Source organism: Amphiprion ocellaris, chromosome 9, assembly GCF_022539595.1.
Source record: "Amphiprion ocellaris isolate individual 3 ecotype Okinawa chromosome 9, ASM2253959v1, whole genome shotgun sequence".
NCBI lineage: Eukaryota > Metazoa > Chordata > Actinopteri > Pomacentridae > Amphiprion > Amphiprion ocellaris.
In genome coordinates this window covers 18,349,935-18,367,935 of record NC_072774.1, presented here as the reverse complement: position 1 = coordinate 18,367,935, position 18,001 = coordinate 18,349,935, and the positions used below count along the sequence as shown (strand labels likewise).

General features: G+C 39.6%; 1 protein-coding gene across 1 annotated transcript in view; it reads left to right on the top strand.

Moving 5' to 3' along the window:
• The first annotated feature begins 2,791 nt into the window (after nt 1-2,791).
• Nucleotides 2,792-18,001, top strand: part of si:dkey-22o22.2 (neural-cadherin) — a 164,755-nt gene continuing 149,545 nt past the window's right edge. The window contains exons 1-2 of the mRNA XM_055013798.1: nt 2,792-2,964; nt 3,057-4,210. Coding sequence (XP_054869773.1) covers nt 3,247-4,210 — 964 coding nt within the window. The 5' untranslated portion in view covers nt 2,792-2,964; nt 3,057-3,246. The remainder of the gene's footprint in view (nt 2,965-3,056; nt 4,211-18,001) is intronic.

Here is an 18,001-nt window from a genome sequence, read left to right as displayed (position 1 = left end):
AGCAAGTCAAATGACACACTAATAAGATTCAGTTCCAAAGCTGGACTTGCAGTTGTCACCATACTTACAACTGTCATTAGTGTTTTAAATGAGGTGTTCTTGCTTCTAGAACAGAACCTGGATGTTCGAATTTCACTTCGGTTCTTTACTGGAATCAAGTTCAGTTATCTCAGCATACATTTTCAGATGTTGAAAAAAAAATAAGTCGCTAGTTCTAAAAATTAATTCCAGAATAACTTAATTAGACACTGGCCTCTGTGTTTAAACACACACAGAAGCAGATTGGATTTTCCTGCGCAGACACTAAAGTGATTTAATTCTTTTTGCGTGTCATTTTCCCATCACGTCTTTTCACCCACTTCTTCCCCTTCTCCTCCAGTCTGTGATCAAAGACGAGAATGTTTTCATTTTACTTTTATGAAGCAATCAAAAAAAAGAAAAAACACATGCTGACAATTTCTCATTTTTGAAAACTTCAGAGGGATTCGCTGAATGATACAAACACACGCTCGATTTGATCTCTAACAGAGAGGCAAACGTCTGTGAAGAATGGTGTCTTACGTCACATTAAATCCTTGAAGCACTAAGGAAAAAAAAGAGATATTGATCTCAGTAAATTGCTCTGTTATTGAAAAGATCCTTGCTGATAAATTACACTGCTGCCGGCTACTGTCATTACTGTTGGCAGGAGATGGTAAACAACATGCAGACTGAGGCTTTTCAAGCACAGCTTTAAAACTTGGAGGATTTAATGAGGAAGACTCAGAAAAAACAATCACAAAACTGAAGATCTAATGGACAAAACAGAGTTCTAGTTATAATAATTATATTATACATTGCAGATAAGTGGATTCTATAGCAACAAATATAGATAATAATCTTGGCACAATTTGAATCCACTGAATGTGTATGTAAGGTGCCAAATTCTAAAAAGTCTGAGTGAATGGATCATTTTTGATTCATCCCCTGTTACCAGATATTGCTGTCTCCCCCCCTAATGTAGGCAACAGAGGTGTTTGTTTGTGGCATTTAGGTGAGTTCCATCACTTTAAAACACCGTCTGGAACTATGATAGGAATATGTTTGCAGCTGAATCATAATTGTGTGTGAAATGTGCCAGCATTAGCAGTGGTGTATATTACCCATAACGGTGTCACAATCTGGATAATGGAGGTCAAATGTTAATTGATGAGTCTGGTGGAAACAATACTGTTTAACTGATTATGGGTGTCATAAAGTATTAATATGATATTGTCTTACTGTTTCTACATGTAAAATATCCTGGTTTTGCATTTCTACTAACTAATTGGTCAGTCCTATAATATTTATATGGAACTACCCTGTGCAGACAGGTTGACTTGTGAGATCACATACATATATACACTTCATAAAATTGAGTTTTTGAACATGATCCTACTCACTGTAAATTCAGTTTACATTTTAAGCATCTTTTTCCAGCAATGCCACAAGTTTTCATACAATTTGTACTACTTTTCTTGATTGAAATGCAAATCCAAGAGAGACAGAGTAAAACCTCTTTTTTTCTCCAAACAACTTAAAATTACCCATAGTTGAGCTTTATTGTAAGGTGATCTGCATTAATGTGTGAGACAGCATTGCTTGTTTTAGCAAGTAACTCCAAATGGCATAAATTTACAGCAACAGTGACAGCATTTTAGCAGATCAAATCATTATGGCAAAAGCAAAGGACAAAATCAGGTGACCTTGCTACTGAGCAACAAAATTGGGAGGAGGTTGGGGTGGATGGATGGGTCAAAACATCAACCTTTAACACAGTAAGCTGTTGTTCATTCACCTTTCAAATTGATAGTCAGCTCTTTTCTTTGACAATTTCATAATCTTAACACTGTATTTTTATCACTGTAAAGATGACCACGAAGGCCCTCAAAGTAGTTAACTCAAAAATTAAGCTTTACAACCCAGTTTAACCAACATTAACCAAAAAAAGAATGACTCCTACTGACTGTTGCTGCAGATTATGGTATGCCGCTGCTGTCATGACACTCATAAATTACACATTCATCAGTGATTCTCTGTCAAAAACAACTTATTACTGTCAATAAAAATTAAGAATCTTTGGGCATTTGACATGAGAGCCAGAAATCAGTAAAACTAGTAGCATGTTACACAGTAGAGTAAGACAATAATCTATGCCAACCACAGACTGAAAAAGCTACTAATACAAGGATGTATTGGTGCCACATTAACGACATCTCTCCTGTAGCTACAGATTGGTTTACAAAGAAACGAGATTTTATTCTTTATTATTTATTGAGCAATTTTAAATATGACATATTTAAATTCTTCTGATTGAAGCTTCATGAGGATCAGCAGACTTGTTACTCTCACAGTATGTTTCATTGTGAACAGTTGCATTTTTAGATTTTTATGACAGATTATTCACCTTATATGTGTGTGTGTGTGTGTGTGTGTGTGTGTGTGTGTGTGTGTGTGTGTGTGTGTGTCTGTGTTGTGTAAATTACCTGATAGAGGTTATTATGGTAAACATGGTGTCTCATTGAAATTGCCTCAAACTGCCTAGTGTTTAAAGTTACCCACAAACCCCTTCTTTCTATCTCCCCCTTTCTCTCTCTCCATCAGCTGACTCAGCCTGTCAGAGGGCGGGTCCCACGGCCTGTCACTCAGCCCCTTCTTGCTTCGTGATTGGTGTCTTCCTCTCCGGGGCAGTGGGCGGTGTCGACGGAGCCACATGGAGCCAGTTGGGTGTCTCTATGCCAGTTAGTCTGATCCATCCTCCGCTGGATTATCTCCGGACGCTCCGGAGCAACTTGGCGCATCAGCAGCAGCATCATCTCTGCGAGAAAACATTTGAACTGAACTGAGACAAATATACTCTGAGTTATATTTTTACGCGTAACTCTGTTGATGAGACTGTATTTTTTTTCCAGAAGCAGTGGAGAAGTAAAGACATTTTTTTCATTTGTGCGTAAAAGTTCATCTTGGTTGAATTATTAATTAACTGGAGCGGAGTATTGGCTTCATAGTGTAACTGATATTTTCCTTTTGCCTTCTAGATGGACTTTGAGCTCTTCTTCATTCATCAGAACGGATTTAGCACCTCAAATTATTGTTATTTAGGGGAATGGTTTAATAAACTTTCCTTTTAAGCGTAAATTCCTTTCAAATTGGATCACTCTGAGAGACAGATCCGCTCTTGTGGTTCTGTCTTCTGTCTTTTGCAAGTTTAACGGGTTGGATGGAAACATGACCAAAGCTGTAACCAGACCGGTTCTCCTGAACATCCTCCACCTGCTCCCGCTGCTGCTGCTTCATGTCTCACCGGTGTGTCTGTCCGCGCAGCCGGGGCATCCTGCGCGTTACTTCGGCAAAATAGCCGAGAACTCTCCGGTCGGGACGCCAGTGGATGGGGTGGTGATTTCGGTCGGAGCTGCAGGTTGTCACGGTGCGGACTTCAGAGCCAGCCTAAAGGGGGACTACGCGTCGGATTTTAGACTTGTTCACTATCGCGGACATCGGGACACCAGGGGTCATCTGGGTTTGGTCTCCGCCAAAGCGCTGGACCGGGAATTTATAGCGATGTATGAGTTGGCCGTGGAGCTGTCGCCAAGGTGTCTGAGGAGACCAGCCGCCATCCAAGTCGAAGTATCGGACAGGAACGACAACGTCCCCCGGTTCACCAGCGGGAACAAGACAATTGAGGTAGATGAGCTGACTCCTCTCGGAACCGAGCTGGCCCGCTTTGACGCAAAGGACGGTGACGCGGAGAGGAACGGACGTGTCACTTTTTACGCGTCGCCGGAGTCTTACCTGCTCCACGTGGTTCCACAAACTGGGCAGGTGAGGCTAGTCGGGTCCCTGATTGGGGTCAACCAGGTGACTCTGCGCCTTTACGTGAAGGATGGCGGGGATGTAGCGCTGATAGGTGACCCGGTGTTCCTGCGCGTCGACGTCCGCCGGTCCAACAGAGCGCGGCGGAGGCCGAGAGCTCTGTCCGAGGAGCTGACCTACACGGTGACCGTCCCGGACCACGTCAGAGTCGGGGACCTGGTGTTCACGGTGCCCGACCAGAGGTTCAATCAGAGGTGGTTCGAGGTGGTATCTGAGGCGGACTCTCCGGTCCAGATCGAACGGGACTCCGGACGGTTGTACCTGGCGCGCAGTCTGCGGGAGCCGGCCGAGGTGGTGGTGAAGATTCAAAACCTACGAGGTAAGAAATCATTTTTTTGAAATTATTTTTTCCGTGCGTAAAAGCGCACAGGAAAGATGTTTTCCTGTACAGTGTGATGATGGGTTGAGAGTGTGGTGCCGCTGATGCACCGTGCGTACACTTTGTTGGATTACTGATGAAGCTGGAAAATTAACAGTGGTTTTGGGCGACTGTAATGTTGTGTAGGACCCTGCTGCTAATCTCTTTAACAGCAACATGGTGAAGTTGCGTCTGACTCTGATTGACGATTTAGTTTGGTGTATGTGCGTTTCAGCTTGGTTAGATTTTGCGCTCAAACTTAACCAACTAAATGAGTGGAGTGCTTAAAAGTGCAACTTTTTGTTATTGTGGCAACATCCTGTCTAAGATATCTCAAAATGATCACGGGGCTTGATCAGAGGTCAGTAATATAAGGTAAGATCAGAAATGTGACCACAACACGCAGAAACAGTGGAATGGAATGTATTTGTGTTGTATTTTTCATAGCTTTCCAAACAGCTGCAGCAGTGATTCCTGTCTACATTTTATTCCTCTAAAGACTGAGTACTGTTCATTCAGTGAAGTGTGTGTGTGTTTGTGTGTGTGTTGGCTTTTTTCCAGCAGAGTTTGAATCGACCTCAACCGTCACCGGCTACTTTCCACTCTTTCATTCATTCCTTACAACACTCCACACAACACTGCCAAGTGTGTGTGGAGTGTGTGACTGTGTCTGTGAGGGAGACAGACAGACAGACAGTGTGTGTTGCCAGCAGGTTGTTAAAAGGACAAACAGAATTGACAAGTGTTTCAGAATGTGAGGCAAGGCAGAGTAAACACACCTCAACAAACTTCACACACAGATTTTACTTTCAAAATTCAGTTAACACACACACACACAGACACCATCATCCTTCACAGGACTGATGCTTGACCAACAGGTCTGTATGCGACCTTGTCTGAAGCTCATTACTCGGATAGTTAAAAACATTTGACAAAAGTGCAGAATTTGGTTTGCTCTGCGTGCTGGGCTTCTAAAAACCCTACAATTTCCCATCTGGGTATATAGAGGTCACCCAACCTAAAGGACAAAATAGGTGTGTGTCACTGCTATTTGGACCACTTTTCTGATTTGCCACCTCTGTGTTGAAGGCTGGATTGAGGTTAATGCAACTTGAACTGTCTGGTCAAAGGATAGCTTTGGAATTTTTAAGTCAGTCTGAAGTCACTCACATGACTATGTAGTAGGCATAACTAATCTCTGCAATCATTCACTGTCGTGGTTTAGAAAAACTAGCCTGGACAAGCTTAAAAGGCCTCAAACTTGTCTGGAGTAAAGCGTGCCTGGCAGACATTATTAAAGGCAAAACTGTCTCATACCTTTCATTTGATTTTACCAATTTTCTTCACCCATCACCGTTTTCTGATGTGCTCATGAGTTGCTCAGTTAATTTTCACTAAATTTGACACTATTAGATGAAGTTATGTGTCATGGTAATGTCACAAAAAGTTTGGTTATTAAAAAAGCTGCTGAAATTTTCATTCTGCGGCAATAAGACAGCAAAATACCAAAAGATCAAAAGAATCAAGAAGAGCAAAAAAAAATTCATTTTTATCCTGAGTGACAAAGACCCACTTGTAAACACTTTCCACTAAAGTAAAATTATTTAAAAAAATGTTATTTAGATGAAAACAGAAATCTCAAAGATAGATAAATCAGAACCTGGAGACCCAAGAAAAGAAAGTACGTAGGATGAAGGAAATCGACTTTTTCATGATTAAACGAACTGACCTAATCACAGCTTTCAGAATGCTCATCTGTCAGTCATAAAAACAGTTAGACCCCTCCCACATGGTGCCGCAGAGGGACTTAAACAAACTTTCAGAAATATTTGAAGGTCTTATTTTACTAGTCTGAAATGTATTTCTGCAGCTCAGACCTGTTTGACAGGATGAAACGACGCCCAGATGCTGTCGCTATCACCCTCCTCCCCCCACCCAAAGTAAATGTTTAGCCAAGAGCCTAAACTCCTCACATCTGGATGCTGGTGCTGGCAACTCTGTGTTTCTGGTCAGATCTGGCTAATCAGTCGATCCAAACTGCATCTCAGCTGTTTATTTGTAGAAATTAGTCGTGTTTGCTCACCTGGAGGTCTCCCAGGTTTGAACACATGGGCCGAAATAGACCCACAGCCTCGGACAGGAAGCTTTGTTTGTGTTAAAGCAGACTGCAGAGCTCAGGTCGCCTCTGGTTTGTGGCTGCAGAGAAAACGTGTGTGATTTGGTCGACACGGCGCTGAGCATGCTGTAAACTGGCTGGCTGATTGAGGCAGCCTGCCTTTCGTCGGCTGTGGTTGTGATCTTGATCTGTGGGAACGAGGCCTGAGCAGCAGCCGTCGCCTGATGGAGGCAGCACGTTAGCCTTTGATTGGTCAACTGGCTCAGCAGATGCTCTGTGTGTAGTTTAAACTGTCTGACACTAATCTCAATCAAATTAAATCCCATAACTGGGTTTAAAAAGATGTGATTACAATTTATCGACCAGTCTTCAAGTATTAACAGAAACGCATAACATAAATACTTCCGAGGAGTTCTGATCAGGATATGTCTGAGCAGGAAATTATACAGCTAATAAAATAAACTTGCTTCACTGTCAAAAACATGAATAATAACAATTTTGGCATTTGTTAACTGAGACTATTGCGATCTTTTGGTGAATCAGCTCTCTCCTCTGCTGCCAACATCCACCAGGACTTCACATTCCCACACACTAATCACCTCCTGTATATAATAAATTGCACACACACGACCCTCACAGTACACACAGACATCTACATCATCTCTGCACACACACACAGGTCCGTCTCTGGCAGGTCATCCATCACTGCAGATGGTGGCAACTCTACAGTCTGTTTTATCCTTGACTTTAAATAAATGCAGAAGAACTCACACGCCCGTTTTTTGTTTGTCCTCTCCTGGGAGGCCATCACTTTAGTGACTACACTAATTATCTCTAAATGTGAAATGTGTGAGTGCGCTTGAATTGAGTGATTTGAAATCTGATGATTAATACCATGAAAACACAGCTCTGTTCCTAAAAACAGGAAGACAGAGACAGAAATAAATTGTCTAAAACATCTCGGTTAGATATTTGATATTGCATCTTTACTAGCATTTTAGAGTGCTAAATGATTTTGTCTATCATCAGGAACTGTTTGGGTATATATATATATATATATATATATATATATATATATATATATATATATATATGTGTGTGTGTGTGTGTGTGTGTGTGTGTGTGTGTGTATTGTAATTATATGTAGCACTCTTTAATCCTAAGTCTTACCTTTGAGAGCACTGATGGTGTTTTATTCAATTTTAATGTTCTTTAAAAGGAGTACAAATTCTTTGTAGCCTGCCATTGACCGCTAATTTCAGGCACTTCTGACCTCTCCTTCTGCTGTCTGCATGTTACCTAAGGAAACTACACCTTCTGGGCTTGCAACCCACCACACTGACAATTTCATGTTTTGGTGAAAATTTAGATCATGAAATAATGCTGCCCTGTATGAATATTTTGAGGGAACACTAAAGTTGCATTCTTTGCTTGGCTTCACCTAAGACGTATGCGATTTGTTCAAAGATAAGCCAAGTGAAGGTAACATCAGCAGAAGTGCTTACATTACCTTAGTCATAAATGCCGATTAGTAACTGGACTGAATGTCAATGCTATCCGTCTGCCAGTTGGAAAGAGCCTCCATTCCAGAAATAAAAACTCCACCGAGCACTGTAATGTCAGACGTCACATGCCATTGTTCAGCTTTAAAACATCAAGCAGAAACTGGGCAGACATCTTTTCCAGCAATTACGCAAAAGTACAAACTTACAGTAAAGCTCTTTTGTAGAAAGTAAATTTTGAGGTGTAGAATGGAATTTGATAGCCAGGCCAAAATGCTGTGGAGCTACTTGTACTGTGTTTCCTTTTACCTACTCCTTTGTGTTTCCAGGTATTTCTTGATTTGCAGTGTTTCTCCCTTGTGACCATAGCTACATTTGAATTCTGTTAGCTGTTGTAGTTTTGGATCTGCTTCCTGGTAAATCAACTTTAAAAATAAAAAAATCCAAGCTTAAATATGCACAAACCTCTCTTCTTGCTTGTTGTAGATCAATATACAAAACATTTAGGTAGGCCAGAAAATTATCAAAGCTGTGATTAATTGTCGCTAATCCCATTTGTGACCACAAGCCCAAATAACAAGACATGCATTTTGTCTGGTTAATGTGCAACTAGAAAACATGATTTGTTAGGGGAAAAATGAACCACTTTACTTGTCAGTGGACTGTGACTTTTTCAACAAGAGCAAAAGCGAATCTTCTTTGGTGAAACAAGTCGGTCAGTCAAGTCAAATCAGTTTCAAGAGTGCGCATCTTCCAGTTAAACTTCTGTGACTGTCTTATCCATATTTTAAGCTTATCAACTTAACAGCTACTTTTGTCGGACAGAATCAACAGCTTGGTTGTAGTTACAAGTTGTCAACATGGGTTGCTACACAATTCTGCAATATTCCTGTTTTCTCAACCAGCAAAAACTGGATATAGAGTTCAGTTGCATTCTTGAGTTTTGGCAGTTTTTCAAAATAAATGAAGTTAAACGTATCCAGGTAGCAGTTCCAAGTGTTTTTCTCAGACATACTTGCCCAGGCCACCTGCTAACTGTGTGAACTTTGGCTCATAAACTGTGTGGTGTGTCCCACTAATTTCATATAAAAGTGGATATTACATTCATAACCTGTTATACAATTGTGCCATCAGTGTTTAAGGAGAGCTGGTCAGGTTTGCATACATACAGCTTTGTGGTGGCAGAAATTGAACATTTCAGCTATTAACAATTTTCCATTCCTTTTGGCCATTTGTTTACCATTTATCTGTCACGTTTTGCTATTTCAACCATTTATTCATTGCTGTTAGCTGAACACTGCTAATCATTTGTCCATTACTTTTTACTAGTTTTCATGAATTCTAAATTGGTCCTCTGTCAATGCATGGATATTTTTTTAAATGTAGTTTCTGCTTTTCTAAATTAGCCGAGCCACTCTTCAATCTTGTATGTATTCCCTTTATTGGGAAGTGCTGCAATAAGGGATTTGAGTGGATTTCGTTTCAATGAGCAAATTGCACACTGGATTCAGACTGGATAAAATGCCCCACACAAACGAAGCAAAGCACAGAACGCTGCACATGTGAAATAGATAAAATGTGAAAACTAACTGAAACTGGTGACTGTGACTCAGTGAAACTTCACAGAGGTTCTATTTTTTACCGTCTCATTAACTGTAATAAATGTGTTTATTTGCATATTTAAATGAGAAAATCGTTCCTGTTGGCTGCAATTAATGCAGCTGCCTGCACACCGACGGGCCTGTTCCCTCATTAAACTGCAGCTCCACCGTTGTTAACTGTTATTAATTGTTTTAGCCAGAGTGTGTTTTGTGGAATACACAAACACCACACACATACAAATACACATTATTACACAAACATGGTTCTGGTCTGTCAGGCTTTCCTACAGATTTTCTGTGCTTGGAAGCCCTAAGGTGACAAACACACAAACACACACAAACACACAGTTTTTTTTTTCTCCTCCTGTTTATTCTATTGTCTTTATTTCTGGATTTAGCCTCAGGCTTGAAGCAACCTGCCACAGCGCCACATGTTTGTGTGTATGCGTGTGTGTGTGTGTGCGTGTGTGTGTGTGTGTGTGTGTGTGTGTGTGTGTGTGTGTGTGTGTGTGTGTGTGAGAGAGACACCAAACACCATAGGACTGTGTGTCCTCGAGGCTGCTGAGCTTCGCAGTGATTGTGTGTTTGTCAGTGTCACATACATTGATCACACTAGTCTCGATATGTACGTTTATTCGTTGGTATTTGACCGTGTGTTTCTGTGTGTGTTTTTGTGTGTACAAATGGCTGCAGGACAAATTATTGTGACCACACACTGAAGCTCCCCAGAATGACCTTTGTAAAAGGCAACAAAGCAGCATTACACACATAAATAATGGACCATATTCATCAAATTTAGCAGTTTTAACAGTTTGGAATTGCTGAAATACTGAAGCTTTGTACATTTTAATATTCTATAATAAGTTTTACTGCCATTAGTAATTGGGACACATTTTGCTAGCGTTGGCTATTATGCTGTTGTCAGTTTTAGAGCAAACTGATACAAATTGCATTCTTAGTGTGCAGAGCTAAATGATTGCCAAAAGGCTTTTTTACTAACAAATGTTAGCTAAAAAGCTAATATTTTCTAGCTGATGATTTAGCTTTGTAGTTATAACTAGGGCATGATTTTAGGAACTTTTTATTTGTTTTAGAAGTATCAGAGTCCAGTACGGAGAGATATAAGCTATGTTTAACTTATCTTAGCATAAAGATGCGAGGCACAAGGGAATATTTCTCTCTTACAAGTCTACAATACCATGGAAATTAATAAGCAATATTACAATATAATAAGCTTTAATTTGCTTTTCGGACACGAGAATTACTAAATCATCACAATGTTTTGGCTGTAATAAAAGCAGCACCCTCTTGGGGACGCTAGAGGGACAACAGACTGTCTCGTTTCCTTCCGTCTCTGTCTGTCCTCATTCCCTTTTTATTGCTTTCCATCATTCTTCCTCTCCATTGTTTCTGTTTCTCCCTGTTGTCCTAATAGCTTATTGACAGCCAATCAGCTGTATCCTCAGGCAAGACTGCCCACCAATCACCAAGTAGGACAAGGTCATTCCATCCAGACTGTAGCAATAAACACACTCTCAATGCAACTACATGTAACGCATGACGCGATACATGCATGCATTATTCAGTATTTAAATATATAATGTGCATTTAGACTTATCCTTGAAATGCTTACTGACATTTAAGTAATTATATCTCCATGCAAAGCATGTCCCAATTTTGCATGAAAATATAGATACATAATTACATATGTAATTGTTGAAATATCATTAAAATGCATGTATTGCAAACCAAATTTAGCTTGTCTTTTAGACATTAGCTAGCTTGACTCTGTTTTTAGTCCAAAAAGACACCAACCAAGAACTGTAAAGCTCATTGATTAACATGCTGCATCTTATTTTTTTGTACGTATAATTTGCGGTTTTACAGTGAAATTTGTGCTGAAGCGACTTTGTTTCTTCCAGTCTTAATGCCTAACGATGCAAACTAAATCCTGAATTAACGCAGTGACATGACACTGATAATGTCTTACTCTGTCAGACAAAAGCAAAAGAATGTTTTCCAAAACTTACATTAACTGTCATTTGAAATCAATGCAACATCATTTGTGGATATCTTTTTTTTTTTTTTTTTTTAATTTTCACCAAAAATGACATTGTTTCCTTCTGTTATTATCTTAAAATAATTTTTTTTCAAATTTGATGAGATGGTTTACGTTTGTGAGGTGGAACTACAGTAATCTGAACTTTTTTTTTAGAGCATGCTAACTTAAATTACATAACAAACTACATATGTGACACTAAGGATAAGTATAAATTATGCTGCCATAATTGTTTAGATGCTGCATTTGTGCAAAACTAGCCCTTCTCCACATCAGGCCTTTCAGCTCAAGGAGCAAGACAAAAAAAAAAAAAAAGCACAGAACACAAAAGAGCATGCTATTTTCTTTTTCATACTAATTTTCTTCCTAATTTGAACACATTATTTATTGCTGGCACTTTGAGATTTACACACTCTTTAGGCTATTAAGGAAAACCTCAGTTACAAAGCTGTTTTCTCGGTAGATAATGTCAATTTTAGTCTGGAAGGATGGTCAATACAGATGGGAAAAAAAGTGCTTTGCCTTGTGTGGACATTAGATCAATTCTACTAAACAATTAATCAATTTTCTTAATAGTTTTGTGATCTTTTAAAGCAAAATTACCAAACATTTGCTTGTTCTAGTTTCTTAAATGTGAGGATTTGATGCTATCCTTTGTATTGCATGACATTAAATTGAATATCTTGCAAACTAAACAAGACAAATCCATCATCACCTTGGGAAACTGGGTATTATGACAGGCATTTTTCACCATATTCAATAACCAATAATAAAACTAGTTGCGAGTTGCAGCTCTGGTGGATGTGGTCTAAAAATTAAGATACCATGACACATTTAAAGCGACCTGGGAGATTCTCACACAGATCCATCCTCCAGTGCTCAGCAAAGACGTTCCTCTTGCCTTCCATGTTGATGAAGGTTTTTCTCGCCCACACAGTGAGATTTACTGTAAGATTTAATACGCATGCAGTGTATCATGGCATCATTTGCACTAACTTACTCTCTGTCAAACACACACACTGAGCCAAGCATCAGATCTTGAGAAGCCTTCATCTGGGTTAATTAATGACATACATCAGAGGACACACACACACACATACAGGCTGCAGGCTTGATCACCACTTTGCTCTACTCAGGGTATCACAGGAGACTTTGAGTATGTGTGTGTGTAAGTGTGTGTAAGTGTGCATAGCATACTCACAACCACACACACTTTTTCCATCTGTCTCTCTTCCAGCCGTCCTCTCGCCTCTTTCCATTCTGCAGCTCATTTTCAGACCTTCGACCTCTCCACCTCTGACCCTGATTACACAACCTCATCTGGGTCACTATTTGAAACAGTCTACATGGAAACACAAAGGAAGTCTGGCAGAAAAAAATCACCCCTGTGGTGGTCATTTTGTCATTGAAAACTATGATAACGTTCGCTGACAACCATTTTTTATACGAAAAAAATTAGATAAAACTTAAAAAAGAAATCTTTTTATCTGTTTGACCTGTTGCATTTGATACAAAAAAAAACAAAAAAACGTTTTACATCACAAGTTCTTTGAATTTCGTTTGAGTCACACTGCTACCATGAGTTTGGATTTGCAGTTCAGCGTAAAATATCTTGACAGGTACTGAATGGATTGTTGATCATTTTGCTGTGGCAATCACAATAGGCTGGAAAAACTTTTATCCCCAAGGGAAGTTCTTGGGAACGCTTTTGGCGTAAACACAACTTTTGATATGTGAATAAATAGGGCTGATGGCAAAGCTTGATATTTTTAACCGCTGGTCTTCAGATGTTTTTCCTTATAAGAAAATAAGACTTTAACACTCAGTGGTAATGACAGGACTGGTTCAGATGGAGCTTCAGTGTGTGAACATGGCTTATATAACACAAGTGAACAGAGACGTCTTTTCTCTCTGGTTTAGTCGAGCTGTTCTTCCCGCTGTCCTGCACCGACACACACTGATAATACAAACTGACTTCCTCCTCCCCTCGGTCTCCCTCTACTGAGGGATGAATGGAGGGAAAGAGAAGAATAATCTGCAGTCAGACTCAGACTTTACTTCTCCTCCAGTAACTGAACACCAGAGTTTATTTCAGAAAACAAATCCATCTAATAAACAAACAAAAAAAAAGCCCTGATGTGCATCATGTCAACTTGCAAACAAAAGCACACCAACATGCAAAACAACAATGACCTCAGCTGCGTGTATGTGTTGCTAACATGTATGTGAGAGATGTTGCACATCTGTTTTCAGCATGTTAACCTACCCCCCTCAATGCAAACTCACACACATACGCCCTCAGGGCTGTTACACATCATTGTGTCTGTTCATGTGTGTTGACGTGTCCTCGCTAATTGTCTCCCATCACACTCTGCTGCTGTTCTCTTACAGCTGAGGAGCGATAAATAGATGGGCGGATGGATGAATGAAAAGATGGGTAGAGTTGTTAGTGCTGCTGCAGACTCGTAGATTTACTCAAGTCAGAGAGACATCATACGGATTAAAGATGGTTTTAACCGGAATTAGTTGATTCTTTTTACAAAAAATCTGAATTTCTGACAGATAGGTTACAGTTTGAGACCACAGTGTCTGATGCTTCGCCTGAATGATGAACTAACGGTTGGATTTCTGGCAGGTCACAAATTCTGGTTTGCTCTGTGCAGTTTGTACAGTTCAGTGATCTGATTTTCCACATGACTGCTGTCAGGAGATCTGTTATAAACAATAGAAAGCTTCTTTTCAACATTACATGGAGTAGAATGTTACATGTGGTGGTTATACCTGTAATTGTATATGAAGCTGTGCCTAATATAAAAATACATCATCTTTAACTGCGCAAAGTAACGCTGCCTGTACCTGCACTGTAGGTTTCACCTTAGCTGCAGTCTGTCCCCTCAGAAACATACATCAGAGGAGCAGTGCCTGTGATAATGTCGCATGGTGACCACAGGACTGTGATTGGTGAATTGTGGAGATTGATGGGAGAGAAAGAAACATGACGGAAGACTCAGTGAACTTTTCAGTAACACATAGTATCTAACAAAAATAGCAAACCTTCTGCTAACTGAAGTCATTGCTCTTGATCACAGTTGAATAAAAGGAACTGCGGTGTCCATTTCATTAATGAGATATCATAAACCTTCTCACATCGTTCTGTATCACAAGGTGAATGAAAGAATGTGATCTTATTTACAGTTGGTAATATGATGAAAGCATGATATGGCCTGATCACATACAGTATGTGCTACAATGGTTCTATAAATGACAGATATTTGATTTTAACTATAAATATAAACCTCTTATTAAAACCTTACATCAAATGTCAGTCTGAGGGTCACATAGTTTTCCATGGTCAGTTTTGAAAAACAAGGTTCTGGTGTAAAAAGTCACAAACACAACTGGAGCTGCACAGAATAATTTATCTAAAAATAAATTGAAAAAATACATAAATCTACAGTATCAGATTCTTGGAAAGTAAAACTGAGCAAAAGCTGTCAACAGAACAGCAGAGTTTTGTTGTTTGTGTTTATTAAAGTTGAATCTGGATTTGATATTTCTTAATATGTGGGGTCCCAAAATTCTGCAACTGCAACCTTTGTTTTATTAGAATTTTATAAGTATTTCTGTAATATGTTGTTGAAAGAATTTCCTCAACCTAGTGTGCCTTAGGAAACTCAATATGTTGACCACAAATATGCTTAAAAACACAGCTTTGCATTAAAGGATGCTAAAGCAAGCTATTTATTTATGGTTAATTTGACAGGGCAACTATAATACACATGGATAAACTAAAAACTGCAGTCGGATGTAAATATAAGAAGCTGCTAAATACCTAAACTGCTCCTTCAGGGAGCAACATGGTTGTTGATGCAAAGGGTGAAGGAAATACTGATGATGTTCCGTAAATACTTTCACCAAAGCAATTTTGAACATGAAGCAGATTTGAGTCAAGACCAAAGTGTTCTATTTTTAGAAAAAGCACTGTCTTTAAAGGAGCGAAGATGCCAAAAGTCAATCAAAAGCGCAAGTGGTGAGAGAAACTTTTGCGAATAAAGATGAACCGTAGACTTCAGTGGTTCTAAGAGCAGTGATGTGTCAGTTTTATCCAGCAGCAGTTTATGACCTTCACTGATCCCCACAGCGTGGAGAATCACGTTAAAAACCTTAACGTCTCCAGAGTCCTGGCCTGTCCATCAATCTTCACCGTGACACTCCTCATTCTCTCTTTGTCCTCGTCTTCCTCGTCTCCCTCGAGGCTCTCGTTCCTCTCACCCCTAGCGGTTGACCCCAGGGGAGACGGTTTCTCCGTCGGGTGAAAGGACGGGCAGAGAGATGAAGAGACATTCTCGGCTCGCTCTTCCCGCGCTTCAAGCCAAGGTCGCCGCGCCGATTAAAAAAAGTATACTCTCTGCTCTGCAGCTTATCAGCTCTGAACTCGGCTTCTCAAGGGGATCAGGGGCAGGAGACGGGAAGAAGATGGTGATCCCTGTCCTCTAAAATCCCCCTCCCCACCCCACATCATCTCCCTGGGCAACAGAAAACTTTATACTTTGCCTGAAGCTCTTGAATTGCTAAAATGTACTTTTTATATAGTCTGAGTGCTTGATAGTATGCTCTTCTGCATCTTTGAGAAGGATGGCTTGTTATTCTTTCTGTTGTTGCTCTAATTATTGACTAAGAACTGAAGGACTATGCTGAGGCACAGGCAAGCAACAATGTATCTGAGTGCAGACTTATAGTTTGAGTGGGAGCAGAGCAAATCTCTCAGCGAGCACTTGAGTGCAAGGCCAGGGCTTTTTCTGAGGGAAAGCATTCCGATATCTGAACATGAAATCAAGAAATTATGCTCTCAAATTGAAAGGCCTCGCTCTTGAGAAAAGATTGGAATAAACCGCCGTTGAAAATAACTTGATTCTTTCAAACAAACAAACAGTTCCTCTTGAGGATGCGGCAGCGGCAGTTCAGTGAGTGTGCTTTAAGAAGAAGAAGGGCTTTCATTATGGCTGCATCTGCACACAAACACACACACACACATACACACACACACGCACAAACAAACACACAAACACATCTTGCTTACTTGCTGCTTATCACCTCTCGCTAAGCTGTGGGAGAGAAGATATTGGGGACATTCAACATTTGCAGTAGGCAGCTTCGTTTCTAGCGGTAAAAGCAGGATTTTTCTGCGAGTCTAAGCAAGAATTTCAGTGAACTTCCTGTCACCCGCCTCTCCACCCCCCCACCCTTTACATCTAATGTTTGAGATGTTTCTCTGCTCATTATTACAGTGATAATAGAAATGTTTAGCAGATACACTCTGGATTTACTCAAGCGGGTGGTTTTATTACATGTGTATTTTAGACATTTAGTCGACACTGTTTACCTGGAGGTACAAAGGGTTACTGCATCCAATTAAACCTGCCTATGCAAGCAGTTTGGATTGAATTCATAATATTAAGCAGTAGCGATAACATTTGCTTTGATTAACCGGGTTAAAACATACTATAAACAGAAGTCAGGTGTAGGAAAAGACTGAAACAGGGCGGGAATACAAACAGTACCAATAAGGTACAATGTAATATTATACATATTATCATTTTTTCTTATTTTAGTGAATGATTTTTGTGTTTTATTAAGGAATAAGTGTATACTAAAGTGTAATTATTTTTGTTTTGAATGAGTAATAAAGCAATTTATTGACATAAAAATGAAAAGTTGCTATTTAAAGGGAGTAAATCTTAATTTGGTATGTAGTAAAAATTAGAAAAATATGCTGCATTGTGATTTTAAAATTGCCTTAATATCACTTAACATTAAGAAACACGGGACTTTGATGAATAACCAGGTACGTTTATATTTTGACCATCAGTTTTAGATTCTTTCAACTATGAGTCTGAAAATCATTTTGGAGACAGCTTTAAATACTAAAATACTTCGACTACACTCTGTTGTGTTCAAGCACTTACAGTATGTGTAAATGAGTGTAGGCTGTGTTATGTATATGCACTATGTATTGTAATCATTTTCTTTCTTTCATTATTTTGTCTTGTTTTTATACTTGCATACCTCCTTTCTGCCACAGCTGCTAAATTCTATCAAAATCGACGAACAGATTCAACTTGCGGACTTTATTTTTAGTTTTTCTTCCAACATCAGCATGATAGAATTTTAGGCTCTGTGCCCTGGATTTTTTTTTTTTTTTTTTGCCAAAATGCAACTTAGCTTCTCCCCTTCCAAAATGTTATCCCCACAAGCTTGTACCTCCACATTCTTTCAAAGAACCAGGTGGTATGTGACATAATTGAACTGATGATTGAACCAGGAGAGTTTCATGCTGATGCAACACATAGAAGGCCTCCAACTTTGACCTACATTTTCTATGGAAAAAAGTTAATGGGATTTTTACTGCTCAAACCAGGGTTTCTAGAAATGGCTCCTCCCTCTTCACAACTCTAATCACCTCTAAATTAACAA